This window comes from Bos taurus, chromosome 23, assembly GCF_002263795.3.
Source record: "Bos taurus isolate L1 Dominette 01449 registration number 42190680 breed Hereford chromosome 23, ARS-UCD2.0, whole genome shotgun sequence".
NCBI lineage: Eukaryota > Metazoa > Chordata > Mammalia > Artiodactyla > Bovidae > Bos > Bos taurus.
Window position 1 is genome coordinate 43,778,258 of NC_037350.1, and position 19,654 is coordinate 43,797,911.

Below are 19,654 nucleotides of genomic sequence, written 5' to 3' on the forward strand. Positions count from 1 at the left end.
CTTGGGAGAAGCCAGGTGCAGTGTCACAGGGACACCCAAAAAGCCAGTGAATAGGCTCATGTGGCAAGAAACTGAGGCCTCCTGCCAAGTGCCATCTGCATGAGCCATCTTCAAAGCCCCAGAGAAGCCCTGGGACTGATGATGACTGCAGCCCTGACCAGCATCCTGACTCTGAGCCACAACAACCCAACTAAGACATTCTTGAGTTTCTGACCTACAGAAACTATGAGATAATAAATGTTTGCTGTTTTAAGTCACTACATTTTGGGGTAACATGATATGCAGCACTAGATAAGTAATACACATGGGTTCTCAGTGGACTGAGAGCACAATTCATGAGTGCTTCGATGCCATCTGTGGCTACCAGAAATCCCAAACCTTAAACAGTTTGATGGATTAATTGGCAAATTGTAAGACAGAAGATTCAAACAGAAATTAGGAAAACAGTATCAAATGTCAGTTCAAATTTTCCCACTGGAAAGCCTTTCATTTCCTTCTCTTCAATCATCGCCTGTTGAAACTCTGCCCATCTTTTACGGCTCAAATGTTTTTATTTCCACCCCAAATCTAGCATCAATGTGAGAATGTGGCATTTTCCACTCTATCTCTACCTGTGGCACTTTGTAATTTGTATGACTGTGTAAATAATGTGGATGCTATTTTCCTTCCAGACAGTATGAAATAAAAGTTAACTAGCTACACAGGCTTTGAGGTTTATACCCCAATTCCATACTTAATAGTTGAATGATTTCATGTAAGTCACTTGTCCCCTGTATATCTGTAAGATGGACCTTACATAGTACCTACATCTTAGGGTTGCTATGAGGATTTAAACATGTAATCTATGTAAAGTCTTCAGCAAAAGAAATTCCCAATAAACATTCATCATATTAAAACTATTATTCCTAGCCAGCTCCAAGTAAAGCTTGTCACTGTGAAATTAAACCTTGGCATAGTTCCCAAGCTGAATGCTTATTAGATCGTGGAAAAAAGTTAGTGAGCTCTCCAAGCTTTAGTTTCCTTATATGTAAACTAGAAATAAAATAAACTCACTGGGCCTTGGGAGGATAAAACATTATATAACAAATGTAAAACACCGAACACAGAGCCTGACAAATGGTAGGCGGGCAACAAATGTTCATTGCTTCCTTTCCTCTCAGTTTCTTAAAGTAGATACTGAGCAGGGTGGCTGGGGGCTGGCTGCTAAACATGCTAGATGCAAAAGGGAAAATGTGTTTCAGGCCTGGTATGTTGAATTGAGTCGGACATAAACCTAAACAGCTTTGTGTTGTTGAACATGCCTGGTTAAGACATACAAGTCACTTTCCCCATCTTATTTAATAGCACAGGTAATGTTAAACCTTATTTATTTTTACGTTACTTTCATTTATTTGTATTTCCTACATGGTCAGTTTTCAGTAGTTGCTGTAATTAATGACATAATCTGAGATCTAAAGATTCTAATATTTCTAATTCATGTTCAGTGAATGAAAGGGTGACATACACTTGGACATACCTTTGTGTGGAAACTACTGGCCTTGGTCACTTGCAAAGTGATCTTAGGGGCAAAGACAATGGGTCTGAGGTCCACTGGAGCCCCACGCACAGTAACAGGATGTAGATGTACAGGCGTCAGACTAGCCAGTAGGAGACCAGGTTCCAGCCCCAGATGTGCCACCATCTTGCTGTCTGTTTTAGATAAATTATTTTTTTCCAGAAGGGCAGGCTGTTGCAGGGGAAAGTGAGTCAGTGTTCACATTTGAATCCTCACTCTGCCTCTTCAGATTTGATAATTCCACTGAGCTTTAGTTTCTAAGAAATTGGGGGCAGTCATGTCTAACTCATAGCTTTGTGATTTTGAATGAAATAAACACATGTAGCTTCTAGTACACGGTAGGTATTTAATAAACAAATGCTTGCTTTTCTTTTCTTCTCTGACCCTCAGTTTCATCATCTGTAAAATGGGCCAGTTGAATTAAGTTACTGCTGGTTCTAATGTTCTGTTACTGTAGGAACTACACTATTAAATGGCACTTGCTATTTGAATGCAGTGAAGTGCTTTATCTAGCTATAATAAGAATAAAAGCATTTGTGGTAGTGTGGAGAAGGGAAAACCCCAAAATTCCTAAATGTATGTGTCTAAGAAGGCCTGCCCAGTACAGATTCAGTAATTATTTAATTTGCATTCTGTTGTGTCTACAGATGGGCAGATGATAGCAATCAAATCATAGGGTATTAGTCAGAGACTCTGTATAGTAAATAGTAGCAGAACAGATCCAGTAACATCAAGCCAGTTGGCAAAGTCACCCTTTGGGCAAAAACAATGTGTGGTTGGTTGACCTTTTCCTCTTTTTTTCCCCCAAATCATGTCCTGATTATTTCCTAAGTTAGTTAGAATCAACCACCCCAAGACATAAATTATTTACTTATTTTAAATTAAGATAGAGAAAATGAAAGGTAATCAATTCAAGGAGCTTGATTTAGGTTGAAAAAATGTGTGTGTGCATGAGTCTGTGTGCCCATGTATATAAAAAGAGTGTGAGAACATTCAGTCTTATACAGCTTATAAAGAGGGCTTATTTTTATTAATAGATGATGGGCTAATTGAGTTTTTTGTGTGTGTTTTGTTGTTCACCTAACTTTTCTGTAATTATTATATGCTACGGGTTACAGTCCATAGGGTGGCAAAGAGTCAGACATGACTGAAGTGACTCAGCATGCAAGCACCTTGGTAGTAGAGGGAAAATGAGTTCTAAGTATAACAAGAAGCTTAGGAGACTTAGGGGACTTAGGCGGGCTCCCCAGGTGGCACTACTGGTAAACAATCCGCCTGCCAATGCGGGAGAACTAAGAGGTGTAGTTTCCATCCCTGGGTGGGGAAGATCCCCTGAAAAAGTGAATGGCACCCCACTTTAGTATTCTTGCCTGGGAAATCCCATGGACAGAGGAGCCTGGAGGGCTACAGTCCATGGGGCCACGAAGGGTCGGACACGACTGAAGCGACCTAGCATATGGGGACTTAGGCAGATTTCCTCCCTCTTCTCCACCCATCCCTGCAATTCAACCTAAAGGTCAGAGGACCTCACCATCCCCTTGTGACAATTCCCCAAGTAAATAAGGCAAAAATTCACTTTAAGAAACTGAACCTAAGGGTCTAGGTTCACAGAATGTTGCCACATTTGTATCTTGTAACACTGATGCATTCTACCATTTGAAATCCACGAACATCTTTGCATCCTTGTACCACTGCTCCTGGAAGTCTTCCCTACTGCTGCCATGGACACCAGTATCCTACAGGAGGTAGTAGGAAGAGTCACAAGGCTCAGGATTATCATTCTAGCTCCATTCCTAGTAGCTGTGTGGGTTTGGGAAGTGACTTGATGATTGGAAACATGGGTTACTTCACCAGTAACATGGGGATAATAACAAGTATGGCACAAGTTTCCTATTCCAGGAATAACTGAGACCATAAATACCAAGTCCCTGGGTCTGCTTTTCACTGTCATTTCCTCTTGTAACTTCTGGGTACACGTGTGTCCAGATTACTGAGGAAGCATAGGATATGGGGCTAGTGTGAAAAGTCAGCTGTCTGGGATGATGTGTGAAGTGGGATCTTGCTTTCCAAAGACAAGGATTAAGCTGGACTAAGCCAAGTAATATTTTCTCCACTTGTGACCTATCAAATTTAGTCATCAAATAATGCATTATCAACTAAAAGGAACAGAAGATCTTACTGTGTAAGTTCAAAAGAAAAGTAAGGTCTGTTTTTAACTAACTGTAGCTGAATCTCTTTTTTTCTTCCTTTGCAACATTCTGTGACAGCCTATATTTCTCTAAAATGATAGAGCTGCATTGAGACTTTTTTTTTAACAAACTTGTTTTCTTTAGATGCTCTCATAAGTGTTAACTCGGAATTTTCTTCTTATAAAAACACAAGCCTGAATTTGAATAATATTGCTAACTTCAGACATTTGGTTCATGTAAATATTTCAGATGGACTATTAATTTTAAGTACTAGGGAGAAAATATTGTATTTACAGGGAAAACTTCTAATTTAGAAAATAAATGTTTCCTTTAAATAACCTCCCAATCCTTCAAATAATATGAAAGGAAAATTAAAGGCCTAAAGGAACTACACATTCTGAGGCAGTTGTAAAACATGTTAGTGAAATTATTTTAGGAATTACCTAGGTACATAAAATGTTTTAGATGGTTTTCCAAACTTTATAGAACCACCCTGGAATCCCTCCCTCTCCATCTTTACACTCTTCCCTTATCTTCTTTCTTAGTGAACAGCTTCATTATCCATCCAATGAGGATGACAGTTAATCCGCCTTTGCATGCTTAGGAATTCCAAACCTGATATTGAATCCCTAAGGATATCTAATGCAGAGGAGATCTGTTGTCAGATCTGTTTTTATCTTTTCTTGGACACTAACTTAGAATCACATCTTTCTCCCCACGTATGCGCGCACACGTGCACACACACACAGCCCTCTCATTTGGATACCCTCATCTGTGCTAACAAAACTCCCAGTGTTCAGATTCTCTTAGCATTTATCTTTCAGGACTGAAATCACTGCTTTATCTGCCTCTGTATTAGACAGCTAGCTACATGAGGCCAGGGGATGTGTCTGTTGAGCTCGAATCCCCAGCTATAGTTAGTGTTCCAAAAACAGTGAATTTTGGATAAATATAATCGAATTTTTATTGCATTTCATTCATTTACCTCTCTAGGCTCCATTTTCCTTATTTATGAAAGTAAAGAATTAGACTAGTCAAATTCTATACCCCATAATGTTTGTATTAAAAGCATCTGAGAGCTGCCAAAATAAAACAAAACCACCCCTTAACATAGGAAAACTCATATTATCTCACTTGACTCTCAAAGATTCTGATCTGTATACTTGGGCAAGGGCTGTAGAATTTGCTTCTGAAATGTAACAAGGTTTGGAATCTTGAAGCTCTGAGCTCTAGACATCATTCAAATGTTCTGTGCTTCCTACAGAAGAGATGCTAAATTTCTGAATCTGTTGTTTAAGGTCTCTTTCTTTGAACTCTGCTTTGTTTTCCAGTCTCGGGTATCACCTTCACCTTGCATCTTCTGATCCAGTCGCACTGAATTGCTTACAGAAAGACCTATCCCTGCTGGCTTTTTGTGCAAGGAATGCACCACTGTTGTGCTGACTGAAGCATGAAGTTTAGGTACAAACTCTTCCAAAAACATTTCTCTGATACTTTCTCTTCCCTTTTAGACCCTTTATTTTGCTTCTATAAAGGTATTTTTTATTGTACTATATCATCTTTGAGCTTCTTGAAGACACAGAACAGTTATTCAACTAGTGCTCTTTCCTTATTGTGGCAAATTATTCCTTAAACAAGTATTCACTGAGAATCTGTTATCTAAATTTACATCATTTTATACTCATACTAATAATATTGCAAGCATTGTTAATATCTTGCAAATGGGGAAACAAAGGCTTATAGAGGTTCAGTCACTTGAATAACCAGCCTCATGGCTGTTTACTAGTTGGAACTGAATTAGCTTCCAGGACTTTCTGATGTTACTTTCTTCACGTTACCATGTTTTCTTAAGGGAACAAAAGAATGAAGAGAAATATGATTTGAAGTAGATTCTCTCAAATCTATTTCCTTATTCCTAAGTAAATGCTGACTCATTTTTAAAATTGAGGTGACATTGGTTCATGACATTATATAAGTTTTGTGGCTGCAATATTATATTTCCACTTCTTTATACACTCTAGAGTATTCACCACGAAAAGTTTGGTTTCCATTTATCACCGTACAGTCAACACCCTTTATGCATTTCAGCCTCCCTAAAATTGATTCATTCAGATCACCTCTTAGAAGCCACATTTGGATAAACTAGAGTTTCCTGTAAACTCAGAGGAAATCAGTACAGTTTAGCCAATGTTGTTGTTGGTTTTTTAAATTTATTTATTTATTTTAATTGGAGGCTAATTACTTTTTACGATACTGTGGTGGTTTTTGCCATACTTTGACGTTAATCAGCCACGGGTATACATGTGTGCCCCATCCCGAAACCCCCTCCCACCTTCCTTCCTATCTCATCCCTCTAGCCAATGTTTTAAGAGAGTTTGCAGGAAAAAAATTCTCAGTAGTAAAATCATAAAGAGGATTCCTTTGGGATTTGTTAGTAACTTAATTTAAAAATTGAAGTTTTATGCTTTTCTTGTTCTTGTGTTTTAAGGCTGTTCCACCCTGCCAAGAAGGCTTCCCTGGTGGCTCATATGGTAAAGAAACTGCCTGCAATGCAGGCGACCCTGGGTCAGGAATATCCCCTGGAGAAGGGAATAGCTACTCACTCCAGTCTTCTTGTCTGGAGAATTACATGGACAGAGGAGCCTAGTGGGATACAGTTCTCGGTGTTGCAAAGAGCCAGACACAACTGAGCGACTAATACTTTCACTTCTTTCACCTCACGTTCACCTTGCCAAGGGCTTGGAAATTTGAATTAGGAATAAATGGTGGTAGAGAAGATCAGAGATGGCATGAAGGTTTTTCTTGGGGAGCTTCAGGCCCTGCCACTTTCCTCTAAAGCTTGACAAGACGAAAAGATAATTAACATGAGAGCTAATATTTATTAAATGCATATTAGGTACTTGACATTTTGCTTAGTGTTTTATATTTATTTGTTGAGGGTTTCCAAATGTTAGTCATTTCTATATCACTTGTATGGATTTTGCAAGCTCTAAGTGTCACCTACACTATTATTTACTTAATGTTTTTCCTTCAGTGGACTTTACTCATTTTTTCCCCCTTTTGTTCTAAGCCATGCCATGCTCAGTGACGTCAGTAACGTTTGACTCTTGCGACCCCATGGACTGTAGCCCACCAGGCTCCTCTGTCCATGGAATCTTTTAGGCAAGAACACTGGCGTGGGTTGCCATGCCCTCCTCCAGGGGATCTTCCCGACTCAGGGATCAAACATTCACCTCCTCTGTCTCTGGCACTGCAGGCAGATTCTTTATTGCTGAGACACCTGGGAAGCCCTTAATTCTAAGCAATAGTCCACAAATATGAAGTCTGTTACATATTTCTATATTCAATTAGTTTTCAATTTACATCTTTTCTAAAACACAATAAAATGAATTTTAAAAAGTGCAAGTGTTACCTGAAAAGCATATTGGACCACAGTTTGGGAAACACTTTGTTTCATTTAAACCCTCAAAAGAACCCTTTGCGTTGAGAACTTATTATCTTTTGCATTCAAAAGGGAAAAGTGAGGCAAAAAGAGTAAATAACTTGCCTAATATTATAAGCTGAAAAGTGAAAATCACAGTCTGAACTCAGATCTGTGTTATTCCACAACCCAAGCCCTAAAATATTATGACATTCTTCTCCAGCCTTGGGAAAGATTTCAGTCATACCTCCACAATTTTGCATATGCCATGACTGTAATTTTGTAAAAATATGAATGTGCTTGAAATTGAAAGTAAAATAAAAAATTAAAATAGATGTGTGGGGTTGATTTTCCTTTCCATTTCCCCCCAAACACCTTAATATTTTACCCTTGCTTTGCTTTTGGGTTTCCCAGGTGGTGCTGGTGGCAAAGAACCCCCCTGCTGGTTCAGGAGATGCAAGAGACGTGGGTCTGATCTTCCTGTGGGAAGATCCCCTGGAGGAGGAAGTGGTAACCCATTCTAGGATTCTTGTCTGGAGAATCCCATGAACAGAGGAGCCTGACAGGCTACAGTCCACAGGGTCACAAAGAGTTGGACACGACTGAGCGTCTGAGTACGTTTTGCTTTTATGATTGAAAAAAGGTACAGAGATCTCTAAGACAATCTCTCTGATCAGTCCTAACATTTCAGAGGTCCGATTTAATACCAATATTCATCCAGCAGTAGTAGTTGCTCAGTCATGTCGGACTATTTGTGACCCCATGGACTCTAGCCCACCAGGCTCCTCAATCCGTGTATAATTGTGTGGGTCCGATTGTTTATTAAAATTTTCTCAAAAATATTAAAAATGGTATTTATTGTCCATGAGCTGATTTTGATGCTTTAGGCTCTCTGTCCTTGCTTCTGCTGGCTCAGTTAGAGAGGGTGGTACTGAAAGTTTTTAGGAACAGATTTGTTTGAGTAATGAGGAGTGAGAATTTTTTCCAAGCACCTGTGAATTGTTTATGCTAATTGGGTCATAACTGATGCTGCCTGTGTGTGGGCTGCGTCTTTAGTCCACTCTCTATATGCTGTATGTGAAAGCAGGCGTTATTAATCGAGCAGTTATTTTATTGTATTTTCGTATGACTTTCTTCCTCTCTGTGTCTCATCCTCTCATCTTCTCTTTTGCCTCTTGTCCTTATGCCCTACTTACGAGCCCTGAATCACAGTATGTGACAAAGCAGGTGCTTGCTGGGGGCAAAGGCACAGAAAGCAATGGAAAGCCATGTGCATGTAAACGGACGGCACCGAGAAGCTACTTTGTGTGCAGAGAAATGTCCTGTTCAAGGGCACACCCAGAAACGGGAGCTTGGGCTTCACGGTCATCTATATATGCACAGAATTGGCAGGCTGGCTATCTCCACAATATCTTCCTTCTCGATCTGCGTTCACCCTCTCCTTCATAATGTTCCCTGCATTAAACACAGGTTTGGAGAGCCTGAATGCGAGCAATTACAGGTCTAAAATGGAGTGTGTGGGAGGTTAAGAGGGAAGGCTTGGTAGTTAGCTTGTCACCCATGAGTGAAGCACAGCAGGCTGCTTCCTGGCTAGAGCTACAGAGAGAAAAAAACAACCAGAAAAATGCCCCAAACTGAGTATTTGTTGAGGGCAATGACTTCAGCATCATAAAAACAAGGCTGGAAACTACATAAGAAAACTGTCGCCTGAAGCACCTCTCAGAGACAAGGGTCTGAAAAGTAGTCTGATGACACGTTAACTACTTGGTTAAGGACATCCCCACAAAGACAGAAAAGATGCAGCCCGTTTTGCTGTGCTGGCCCTAGCAGAGCTCTGAGGGGCAGATGGGTGAATGGAAACGGTTAGGTCCAGCTGGCAGCTGTGCCCTCAGCGAGGACACAGCTGCTTTAGAATCACTGTTTTTGCCTCAGTCCTTAAAGAGCGAATTATGAGCTACGTGTAAGAAAGTTTCAGGGGACGGACGTGGAGAAGGAATATAACCTGCTCAGGTGTCTGGCTCCAATGTAGGGCTTAGGTGGGTATCCACGGCCACCTTCCAGGAGCGTGAACGGCAGCCAGCTTGAGGATTAAGCATTCCCAAGTATAAGGACTTGCCTAGGTAGTAAAGGTCTGAAGAAGGAAGGAGAAAGGAATCTCAACTAAAGGACAGCCCAGAGCTAGTTTCTGGAACGTGTTCAGAGCAGCTTTTGACTTGATCTTAAGTAAGTTCATCAGAGTAAATGTTGAGGGGTTCAAGCCTTCCTTTTATTTTTAGGCAAAATAAAAACTCAGCCTTCACAGACTATTGTATATTAAAAAGTCCTTCTAAGAAGGATACTATTCAGGAACCCCTGGAAATCGATTTTAAAAGGTTAATTCTTTTCAATAGTGCACCAACTCCCTCCTGCTGTATTTTCTTTTTGCTTTTGCTTTTTCCCCCCCTGCTTTATAGAAGGTACATCAGAGTTGATGACTTTCTTCCATTTCCTGCTTCTCTATGTATTTGAAAATTAATTTTGCCTGTCCCTCCCCTCAGCCTTAAGCAGAGTCTCTATTTCCAACTAAAGATTTTAATTATTTAAAGGTCTTAGGGAGTTTTTATTTTCTCTATCATGAATTGTCAAAAGTCCTTTCCTTGAATCCCAAGTTTCTCTTTGTAACGCAGATTTAAGCATTTTCATTCCTTTAGTTCCACCGAGACCTGTAGTAAATCTTAATACTTCCACTGTATATCAAGGATGGTACTAGGCATCCAGAATATGGTATTTAAGATCACCACCATCTATGTAGGTAACAGGCACCTAATAACAAAACAAGAGTTTCAGTAACTAATCAATAATAACAATGTACCAAGCACTTCATAAGCACACCTCCTTCATTCTCAGAAACCCCTATGAATGTGGATCTAGTATTATATGCATTTTGATTAGGACCCTGAGGCTTAGAGAAGTAAAGCCATCTACATGAACTCATGCATCTAGTAAGTGGTGGAAGCAGAATAATATAATATGCTAGTGGCTAGAATATAAGCTAATCAGAATATTATGGGAGAAAGTCCTGGAAAAGTCAGGCAAGACATCACAGAGGAGGCGACATTGGAGCTGGGTCATAAACACCAGGAAAGAAAATAGCAGGCACTGGGGAATTCCCTGGCTGTCCAGTGGTTAGGACTCTTATGCTTTCTCTGCCAAGGGTGCATGTTCAATCCCTGGTCAGGGAACTAAGATCCCACACAAAAAAAAGAGAAAGAGAAAGAAAGAAAGAAAATAGCATGAACACTTTCTATGTAGATGACTGTTGTTAACAATTTGCAAACAACTGAGTGCAATCAAATGTCTTTTGTCTCTTGGGGCCACGTGAAGAAGTCCCAGGGGCTCAGACTTTAGGTTTACAGTACATTAAACTCAAAGCTAAAGACTGAAAAAGACTTCCCTCATAGCTCAGTTGGTAAAGAATCCACCTGCAATGCAGGAGACGTGGGTTTAATCCCTGGGTCGGAAGATCCCCTGAAGAAGGGAATGGCAACCCACTCCAGTATCCTTGCCTGGAGAATCCCATGGACAGAGGAGCCTGGCGGGCTACAGTCCATGGGGTCGCTCAGAGTTGGACACGACCGAGCGACTAAACCACCAAAGACTGAAAAACCAGCTGTTCTGGCAGATTTCACAGGGTGGAGAAAAGAGGAGCTGGAAGCTAGTTGGGGTGGGGGACAGGGCGGGAAATGGTGGAGAGAGGGGGTTTTAGATGAGTTTCTGACTTAGCTGCTCACCGGGGCATTCATCAGTTGTCAAAACTGGCGTTTTCCTTTGTCGAACAAGACAATGTAGACGACAGAAAAGATGCATTAGGATGAAGTAATGACTACAGCACCTGGTTCCAGTGCCAGGAGTGATTTAAAATGATAAAAGAGGGGGCAATTGTGAGCAGGAGTCATAAATTTGATCGTCTAGTAACATTAGACAAATGGCTGCCTTTTTATGTATTTTCCCTTTTGAATGTCATTTAAACACCCAAAGATATTGATGGTCTTGGAGGAAAGAACCTGAACACAGTAGAGAGGGCATGATTGGTGTGGTAAGAAGAGACCTACTGCTCCATCCAGGAGGTCTTTGGTCTCCTCCACCTTCTCAGGATGAGCTCTGTGATCTGGGCATGTGGCTGAACCACTCTGAGCTTCCCCATCTTCAGAGGTGTGACTTGGTCACAAACGTTATGTTTACTGCCTGTGGGGTTGTTGGAGTCAGATATCCTTGAATTCAGCTTCTGACTACGCTATGATTTAAATTTTGAAAGTCAAAGTGTTAGTTGCTTAGTCGGGTCCGACTCTTTTTGACACCATGGACTGTAGCTCCCCAGGCTCCTCTGTCCTTGGCATTCTCCAGGCAAGAATACTGGAGTGGGTAGCCATTCCCTTCTCCAGGGAATTTAAATGACAGTCTTTTCTAATCTGTGAAATGAGCATTATAACTCCTCTTTTGCTAAATTTCTTTGAGGATTCACAGATACAATGAATACGCAGAGTGCAGCACTGATGCGTAGTCCAGTCTTTAAAAAAAAAAAAGCCCACTTGCACCTTTCCAATGGTTTGGATTTCTTTAAAGGGAAAGACATAGATAAAGATACTCAGGCAAGAATAGCTGCATGATTGTGCTGAAACCTCCTTTCCTGTAAAATGGGAGGTCAGAAGTTCACAGCCCCGGTTGCACATTTGAATCACCCGGCATAATTTGATAGATTCCCAAGTGTGGGACTCACACCAAGGATTCTGACTTAATTGGTTTTGTCCCAGGACTCCAGCCTTGAGGCCACAGAAGCTTACCAGGTGTTTCTAATGTGCTCCAGGTTCAATCATTGCCTCTCACACTTTAGCATAAATTGCCTCGCTATCTTGTTAACTTTAGATTCCGATTCTCTAGGTCTAGGATGTCTGAAATTCTGGCATTCTTAACAAGTTCCCTGATGACACAGAGGCTGCTAGTCTGGAGCTGAGCTGAGTGATTAATGCTTCATAACGCTAGTTCTCAACCTTCAGGGTTCACCAGAATAACCCAGCGGCTTGTGTAAAATGTGGCACTGGGACCTGGGTCGGGCCCTTACCAATTCTGGATTACTTGGTTTAGGGCAAGGGTAGAGAAAAATCACTGAACTATAGTGCTCATTTCAACCTAAAATCCTGTGATGCCAATTTTGTGATTTTATGATTTCCCTCCCAGCTTAGGTAAAAAAAAAAGTATGACTCTGAAGCTGAGTGTGTGGGAGATCATTGTCAGAAGCATGAAAGACGGGTGATTGCAAGTTACGTGATGTCAGGATGTGACTGGTCTTGATATCACGTGCATCTTCAGCCTCCACAATTTTCCCTTTGTGTTAATGGGGACTTTTGCAGGACTCCCTGTGTGAGCCGTATTTACTGTTGAAGAAGCATCACAGGTGAACCGGGAGGGCATCCTTCACTGGCGGGAGATGAACAGGATGACTCTGGACTTTTTTTCTGCTCCTTGTTAACACATCATGGTTTCTACAGCAGAATCCCTCAGGAGAAGCGAGCTCATCTTCCCTACCCAGAGATCAAACCAAGGGAATAATGGAGATGGGGGGAAATAACAAGCCTGCTTTATTCAGCAGAGCAGAGGACTGGCTTTTAAAAAACTCTCTGGGAATTTCAGCAGAATCTGTCCCAGAACAGATCTTAGATCATTTTTCTCTTTTTCTTATCTTTCTGGATTCCTCTTGCTTTTAGTAGCTCAAAATATCCTCTACCCAGGGACAGGCTTTTTGCCCCTTTCCAAGAGAAAGTGAAAAACAACCTCGATGGGGTCACAAACATTGCAATTCTCGTTGTTGCTTTGGATAACCATTCTTCATGTGATTAATATAGAAGGGCTGTTTCCCCAAAAGTTTATGAATTTGTACCCCAACTGATGCAAGGAAAGTAATGTGTGGAAAATGAAATTATTTTCTTGGTTTCCCCTTTAAAATACTTACACCTGTCCTTGATCAGTCTATTGACAAGTCTGCATTGCCTCAAGAATGCACAACCCAGTAAAAGGCAATAATCATACATCAGTTTAGCCAACCAAATCCTAAGTCGTCCACATTCCAGGTACTTAATACAGTATTTCCATGTGGGCCTTCTTTATAGAAGAGGGTATCCAGTGGGGGCTGCTCGACCTCACTAACATCCCCCTGAGGCTGGGCTGGGCTGGGCTGGCCGTGAGAAAGCTGCTGTGTGCTGCGTTGTAGCAGCAGCAAAAGGCCCTGATTGCTCCACATGCCTTTCTCAAGAGCCAGCCACCGTCCTGCCCTCCTTTCCCTGGTCCTGCGGGCCTTGCCATTGGCTTTCGACATCCACTCTACCACCTGTGCATTTGGTTCAGAAAGGGAAGGTGTAAGCCCCGGTCCTCAGCCCTCTGCACACTCACTGGAGTCCCTTCTTCGGGCTGAGGGCCTTGTGGTCCAGGGAGGTGGTGCCTGTGCTGAGCGGAAGGAAGCTGCTGTGAGGGAGCTGGAAAAATGCAGTGACAAGTCACAGTGGCAGCAAGTCACTCCCCAGCCAGGAGACCCTGGGGATGATTAGTCCTAGGCGATGGGGCTCTGGGGAAGCTGTTGGGAGAGGGGTTCTCAGTTTTAAAGTGAAAGGAAGGATAGAAGTTTCTCTTGGTACTCCCTGTTTTTCAGTTTTGCCCCAAAATTTACTTAAAATTGACTTTTTGTGTGTGTGCTAAAAAAAATAGGAGGTTCAGTCTTATCAGGTAGCACTTTTGTTTGTAAGGCAGTGGCTTCCCTTCAAATCTCAGAGAAGGGACAGCCTTTTGCAAAGATGTTTATTTTATTGCTTTGCTCATGTATGGTGTTTCCCATGTGGCAGTTGAAAGCATTTTCAAATCTTACCTCATTAGTGCTCTTAACAACTCATGACTTGGGCCTATGCATGACTGAAGGGCTGAACAACAACACTGTTCCCATTTTTCAGGGGAGGACATTGAAAGTCAAAGAGGTTAGTTTTCCCAGGTTGACTGTGGCAGACCCAGGGTTTGAACCTCGGCAGTCAGGGTCTGGTTGTAACCACTGTGTCATCCTCCCTCTAATGGTGAGGAAAGTGGCCCCGTTCTGGGGTGGAAGGAGAGAAATCAGACAGGATGGACTGGTTCTTAAATGTTGGTCCTCAGAATAGTGGGATATCTGGGTAATCATCATTGGACCTCTTACTTAAAATGCAAACTCCTAGGTCTTATACTCGGATTTCTGATTCAAGAAGTCAGGGGGTTTATGAAAAACCCACCTGGATGTTGTTTAGGGAGCCCCCACTCTTACTACAGATCCACAACTCCTTCATTGGAATATCATTCTGATTATCCCCAAATGAACGTCCTATCAGGCAGCCGAGGCAGCTTACGCTACCACCTCCCATGCACTTTCCAGGCTTTCCAGCTCTGGTGTCTAAACCACAGTCACCGATGGTGACAGTTCTGACCACTCCACCCCCGGCTCCATCTGCCGACAACCACCAGGCTGCCTTGAGTCCTCTGAGCCTCCCACACCCTGACTGCTTTCCTTCCGTCAATGCCTGGAGCCCACGGCTCTTAAAGGCTTAAACCGTGGCTCCTGCAAGGCAAAATGGGCATCTTTAGTATCTGTGATTTGCTCCCTTCTCTGCTCTGTTAACAGAAGTGCAGCTCAGGTGCATGACCCCCAAGCACCAGCATTATTCTCCTGTTCAAATGGAGTGGACAGATGCAGCAGTGTTTCAACACAGAACCAGAGATGGGATGGAGCCCTGCCTCAGCTCCCCCGTTTCTTCTGGCCTCCGTCTGCATCTGCTCCTAGCAGCTTCTTCCAGACCCAGAAGGCGCTGGAGGATCTGGCCAGCATCTCAGGCTTCTGCTAACTCAGTAACATTCTCATGTCTCTTTCAGTGGCTGAGAGGAGCGATGCTGACTACACGTACCCACAGGGATGAGAAGAATTAGCTGTTGCTGATGTGCATACTGACCCAAGCCCATCAACCAGATAATTACCAGTCTCTGTTGCCTTTAAGACTGGATCCTATCCAGGAAAATGGAAGCAGAGAAGGAGGAGGCTTGCAAGCCACTGAAGTTGCTGTGAGAATTTGGCGTGAGAGCCAGGCAAAACCAAATCAGAAGAGACAACTGGGAAACCCAAGGCAGAAGTCAGCAGGGCCCTGTGTGAAGTGCCCATTAGCACGTAGCAGTGAAAGATGCCAGCTTTGTCAAAACAGCATCTATCCTTTTTAGTTCTCCCTCGTGACTTCCAAGAATTCAACTACTTCTCTATTTAAGGATATGGACATTGCCTTTCTCTCTGTGTTACTTGTACCATTTGGGATATGCCCATGCTCAGGTTTCCTGATTACCTTAAATAGTCCACGGAAAAGGGAAAATAGGCTTTAAAAAACTCTCCTGCCTGTCGGGAGAGCCCATGTAATCCCCCAGCCTCATTCTGTACTTCAGTGTGCACGCACAAGTTTCTAAGTGCACCCTGGAACAGAAGAACAAGCAAAGTGGAGCCTAATTGACCATCTTAAAATCTATAATTTAAATGTATACATCAGCCACACTTCACAACAGGCAAGTTCCTTTGTGTTCCCCAAGGACACTGCTGATTGCTCGAGTCTGTGATTGAATTCATCTAAAATAGATCAGGATGCTGTTTGTAGGAGTTCAAAGCCTCTCTCAGGAGCCTCTCACCCAGCTGGATTTCAGACAGAGAGGTCAGGGTGCCCTGGGTCTTCTCCAGTTCAGAGGCTGAAAACTCCACCTTTTCCTGGGGCTAAAAGCATCCTTGAAGTCTTTCAATCTTACACTTTGGTTGCAACGAGGTGGGGGCATCATTTTCTAACATAGCTTTCCAAGGGGCATTTGTACAAAAGCTGGGTAGGTTGCTTTTGAACCAAATCAAGAAGTTTAGGTTAATTCATTTTGCTGTATGCCTGCCTCCATGCCAGAAACAGCTCGGTAGGGGTTGCCAACTGAGAAATCCCAGTTGTTGAATTCCTGCAGCAGAGCTTACACTGCTACAGGCCACAGGGCATTGTTAATATAAAACCAACATGCAAATGAGAGGAGTTTCCTGTCTTTAATTACCTTGAGCTCCTTGGCTGTAGAAGAATCTCTGAGCCGACTCAACATCCAAGAGTCTAGGAGCAGACTCCACATCCAGAAAATAATCCATTTTGGGATAATCCATGCTTGATGTTCCAGAAACAAGAGTTTTAAGGCAAAATAGTCACTTGTATTGCCTATGGGAGAGAAAAAAAAATCCACAATACTTTAGACTGTCAAATATGATTTGGAGATAAGAAATATCCCATTAAACATGCCATTATTTGACTGACATTTCCAGTTTTAAATCCATCTGTCAACAGAGCTTTCCTACTGTATAAGAAAATGAAGCATTTCACCAACATTTATTAAAAGTAATATATTCTACTCAGAAAATACAAGTGATCCAGGCTAAAGAGAGATAACATACCAGTTTTTCTTTGCTGTGTATTAACTGGAAAATAAGCTTTTAAATTTTCATGCTGTTTTCAAAAGGTCTGATAAATGACATCATTAAGTATCAGCTGTTCTGAACATTGATCCTTAATTGATCCAGGGACTTACAATCCCCCTTGAGCAGTGAGCACTAACCTGGGAATCAGAGCCTCCACTTACAGATGCCTTGCATTTATGACACATGCTAACATGTTTGCTGTAAAAATGCCTTGCGTTCCTTCCTTGTAGTGATTTCCTCCAGCACGTTTTATAAAGTGCTAAAGACCATCACCTGCTTGCCTCTGACACAGGCTGCTTATGAAAAAGAAATCTGGTTTGCCAAGCACCAGCAATTATTTCCGAATTGCAATGATCCCCATAATATTATCATGCCTGTCAGGAAGCTAATATATTTCATTAAAAAAAAAAAAAAAGCCTGTTAGGTTCTTTCTAGCATATGTAGTCTTTCTCAGATACTTGCACAAACGTAGTATCTATTTCTGCAGGATGTTTTTGGAAAGAAGTAACAAGACCAAGTCATTAAAATCAAACTCAGAAGGATAATCTAATTCGTTTTTCTTTCTAACAGTGCATATTTTAAGAAGCCAAATCTGCTAGAAGGAAACTTTTAAAAATATCCAAAAGCTACCCCCCAACAGCAAATCATACTTACTGCAAAAAAAGAGGAAAAAAAAAAATCAAGGGTTAACTGCCGGCAGTAAGAGCAATTTCAGTCAGAGTGTCTTTGATCTCACTAAATATTCCCGGTGAAAGTAAACAATTTTGATTGTTTGATTAGATCGGCAATGAATAACATATACCCAACTGCTGGACTTCTTTATCAGATAAAATGGCCAGAGCATGTTACCTTAGCAACGGAAGGTGACGCCAGCCCCAGCCTCTTTGTATCCTCCACTGCGAAGGAAGAAAATGACCAGCTTCCCGTGTAAAACTTTGGCAGAAAACCATCACCATCAAAATCTACATGTCACCATCACACGGGTCCAATACCCCATCTCTCCCTCCCCATCTCCACCCCCATCGCCACCCCCGGCCACCGCCACTCATCCTCAGGCAGAGAACTGTCATAGTCATTTTAAAAAATGGTTTTGGTTTAATTATTTTTAGAGCTTCAAGCTCCAGTTTTATTTGCAATTACAACAGGAATACACGGTTAAACAGTTAATATGGTAGAAAAGTTGTCGGGGTACCAGTCCTTACCCTAATGCTGGCTGAGGGTGGTGGGGACAGGCCATCCTAGCTGGCATCTGTTAAACATTCCCCTGTTATAATTAATACATGGATCAGTCACCAGCATCTAGGCTGAAAATAACTCTCTTCCTTCTTCGAATCAGTCACTGCAAGAGGCTTGAAAAGCTGTCTGAAATTTCCTAGGTTTTGCAAGCTGCATTGTAATGTAAATCTTTTGGGAGATTTTCCCCCCTCCAAAAGGTAAATGAAACCCCCGAAAGATAAATGAAAGGAAGAGTCTTGAAGTTAGCAGATACTCACCAGCACTTGTTGGCCCCTTTCGACAGGACACGGCTGAGCATAAAACGAAGCTATGCAACGCTGCTGAGCCCAGAAGCCCAAATGAACAGCTTCTAATTTTCCCTTCAATCTCAATTCAAGAGCACCGAGCAGAGGCAAGTGAGGGATCTGCCCGTTTTATATTGTGATGAAATGCAACCCCTAAGACGAGATCTGAGGGGAGCTGCTCTTTAGAACACATTAGACTGCTAATTTAAGAAAACTGAAAGGTTTTGTTTTACTGTCTTTTATGTGTTCTCTCTGCTACCCCCTCAGTTTAATTTGCATTTAAAATTGCGCTCGCTCACGTCTCCTCAGTTCTCCAAGGTGTGGAGTACTTTCTAATCAGGACAGGCTGCTTGGGTAGGGTTTGGTGCAACGTCACTTTTATTCTGAGCTCCAGAACAAGGTGGGTAATTATAATTGCGGGCTGTTTTCTGGGGTAAAGTAAAGAGTGAATGCTTGATTTCACCCCCCTCCCTCTTTCCTGGCCTTTCTTCCTCTTCCACTTCTGATTGTTTGGTCAGATTTCCCACTGGCATAATGTCAGTTTGCCTAAATGCAATCTTTTCTGTCTGAATGTAACAAAATAAACATAACAGCAAAAAGAAACTTTGTTTTGATACCTGAGCTTATTCTGGTGATACAGCCTCCCTACCAAACCTCAGTAAGGATTTTTAGGCACAACACTTTGCGATCTGCTCATCAAAGCCATAATGGTAGTCAAATACAAGATCTCTAGTGGGTTCTCCATGACCCTCTTGTACCCTTTGTTGACAAGCAGAATTAGCAATAAGTGTGATGTGGTATGTACATATTGGATTGAGAAAAGAGAAGCTGCATTTAAGAAGTTACTTCAGGTTTAATAAAATGGGTATTCCCACAAATTTAAAACAAATCAAACAAGAAAAGAAGCCTTTGGAGGATGACCACCAGATTCCCTTCTCCCATACCCACAGCTCCATGGGCTACTCCTAAGACAAACCTGAACATCTCCTTCGGTATGTCTTATGGGTTTTCCCACCCAATGAGAGCAAGTCAGACACCAACCTGGTGCTGCAGAGTTAAGTCTGATTGATGAGAGAGGAAGCTGAAGCTACCAATCATACACCCTTACAGAGAAAGCAGACTTCGGACTCAGAATTCTCAGAGCTTTGCCCAGACCCAAAGACTAATTTCCCTAAGGTTATATTTCTGTTCAGCCCCCAGTGGAGGCATGCTGAACACTTGACATTTACGAGAGGAGAAAGCTGTCTTCTGGCTCCTTAGCTCCCAGTGAGATGTGGGCGACAGGTTCTGAACTCTATTGTGAGTCTACAGAAACTGTGATGACTCAGCGGTGAGAGAGAGTGTGTGTGTGTGCGCGCACACAATCCACTGCTGGTGAGCACAAATGAATACATGATTGAAAAGGAGATGATAAACTGGAAACTTGAAAAACAGAGTTCAACCCTGGGGGTT

The 19,654-nt window shown here is 42.1% G+C and overlaps 1 protein-coding gene across 7 annotated transcripts in view; it reads right to left on the bottom strand.

Annotated features, from left to right (window-relative positions):
• The window catches only part of PHACTR1 (phosphatase and actin regulator 1), a 528,680-nt gene that overhangs the window by 503,950 nt on the left and 5,076 nt on the right, over nucleotides 1–19,654 (bottom strand). Inside the window, exons 1-2 of one of the 7 annotated variants that reach the window (XM_024983670.2) lie at nucleotides 18,176–18,605; nucleotides 16,271–16,425 (exon numbers count right to left, since the gene is read on the bottom strand). In XM_024983670.2, the coding sequence (XP_024839438.1) occupies nucleotides 16,271–16,373 (103 nt within the window). In that variant the 5' untranslated portion in view covers nucleotides 16,374–16,425; nucleotides 18,176–18,605. Of the gene's footprint in view, nucleotides 1–16,270; nucleotides 16,426–17,336; nucleotides 17,645–18,175; nucleotides 18,606–19,654 lie in introns of those variants that run through there. The other 6 variants (XM_024983671.2, XM_024983673.2, XM_059880402.1 and 3 more) reach the window with 6 other exon arrangements.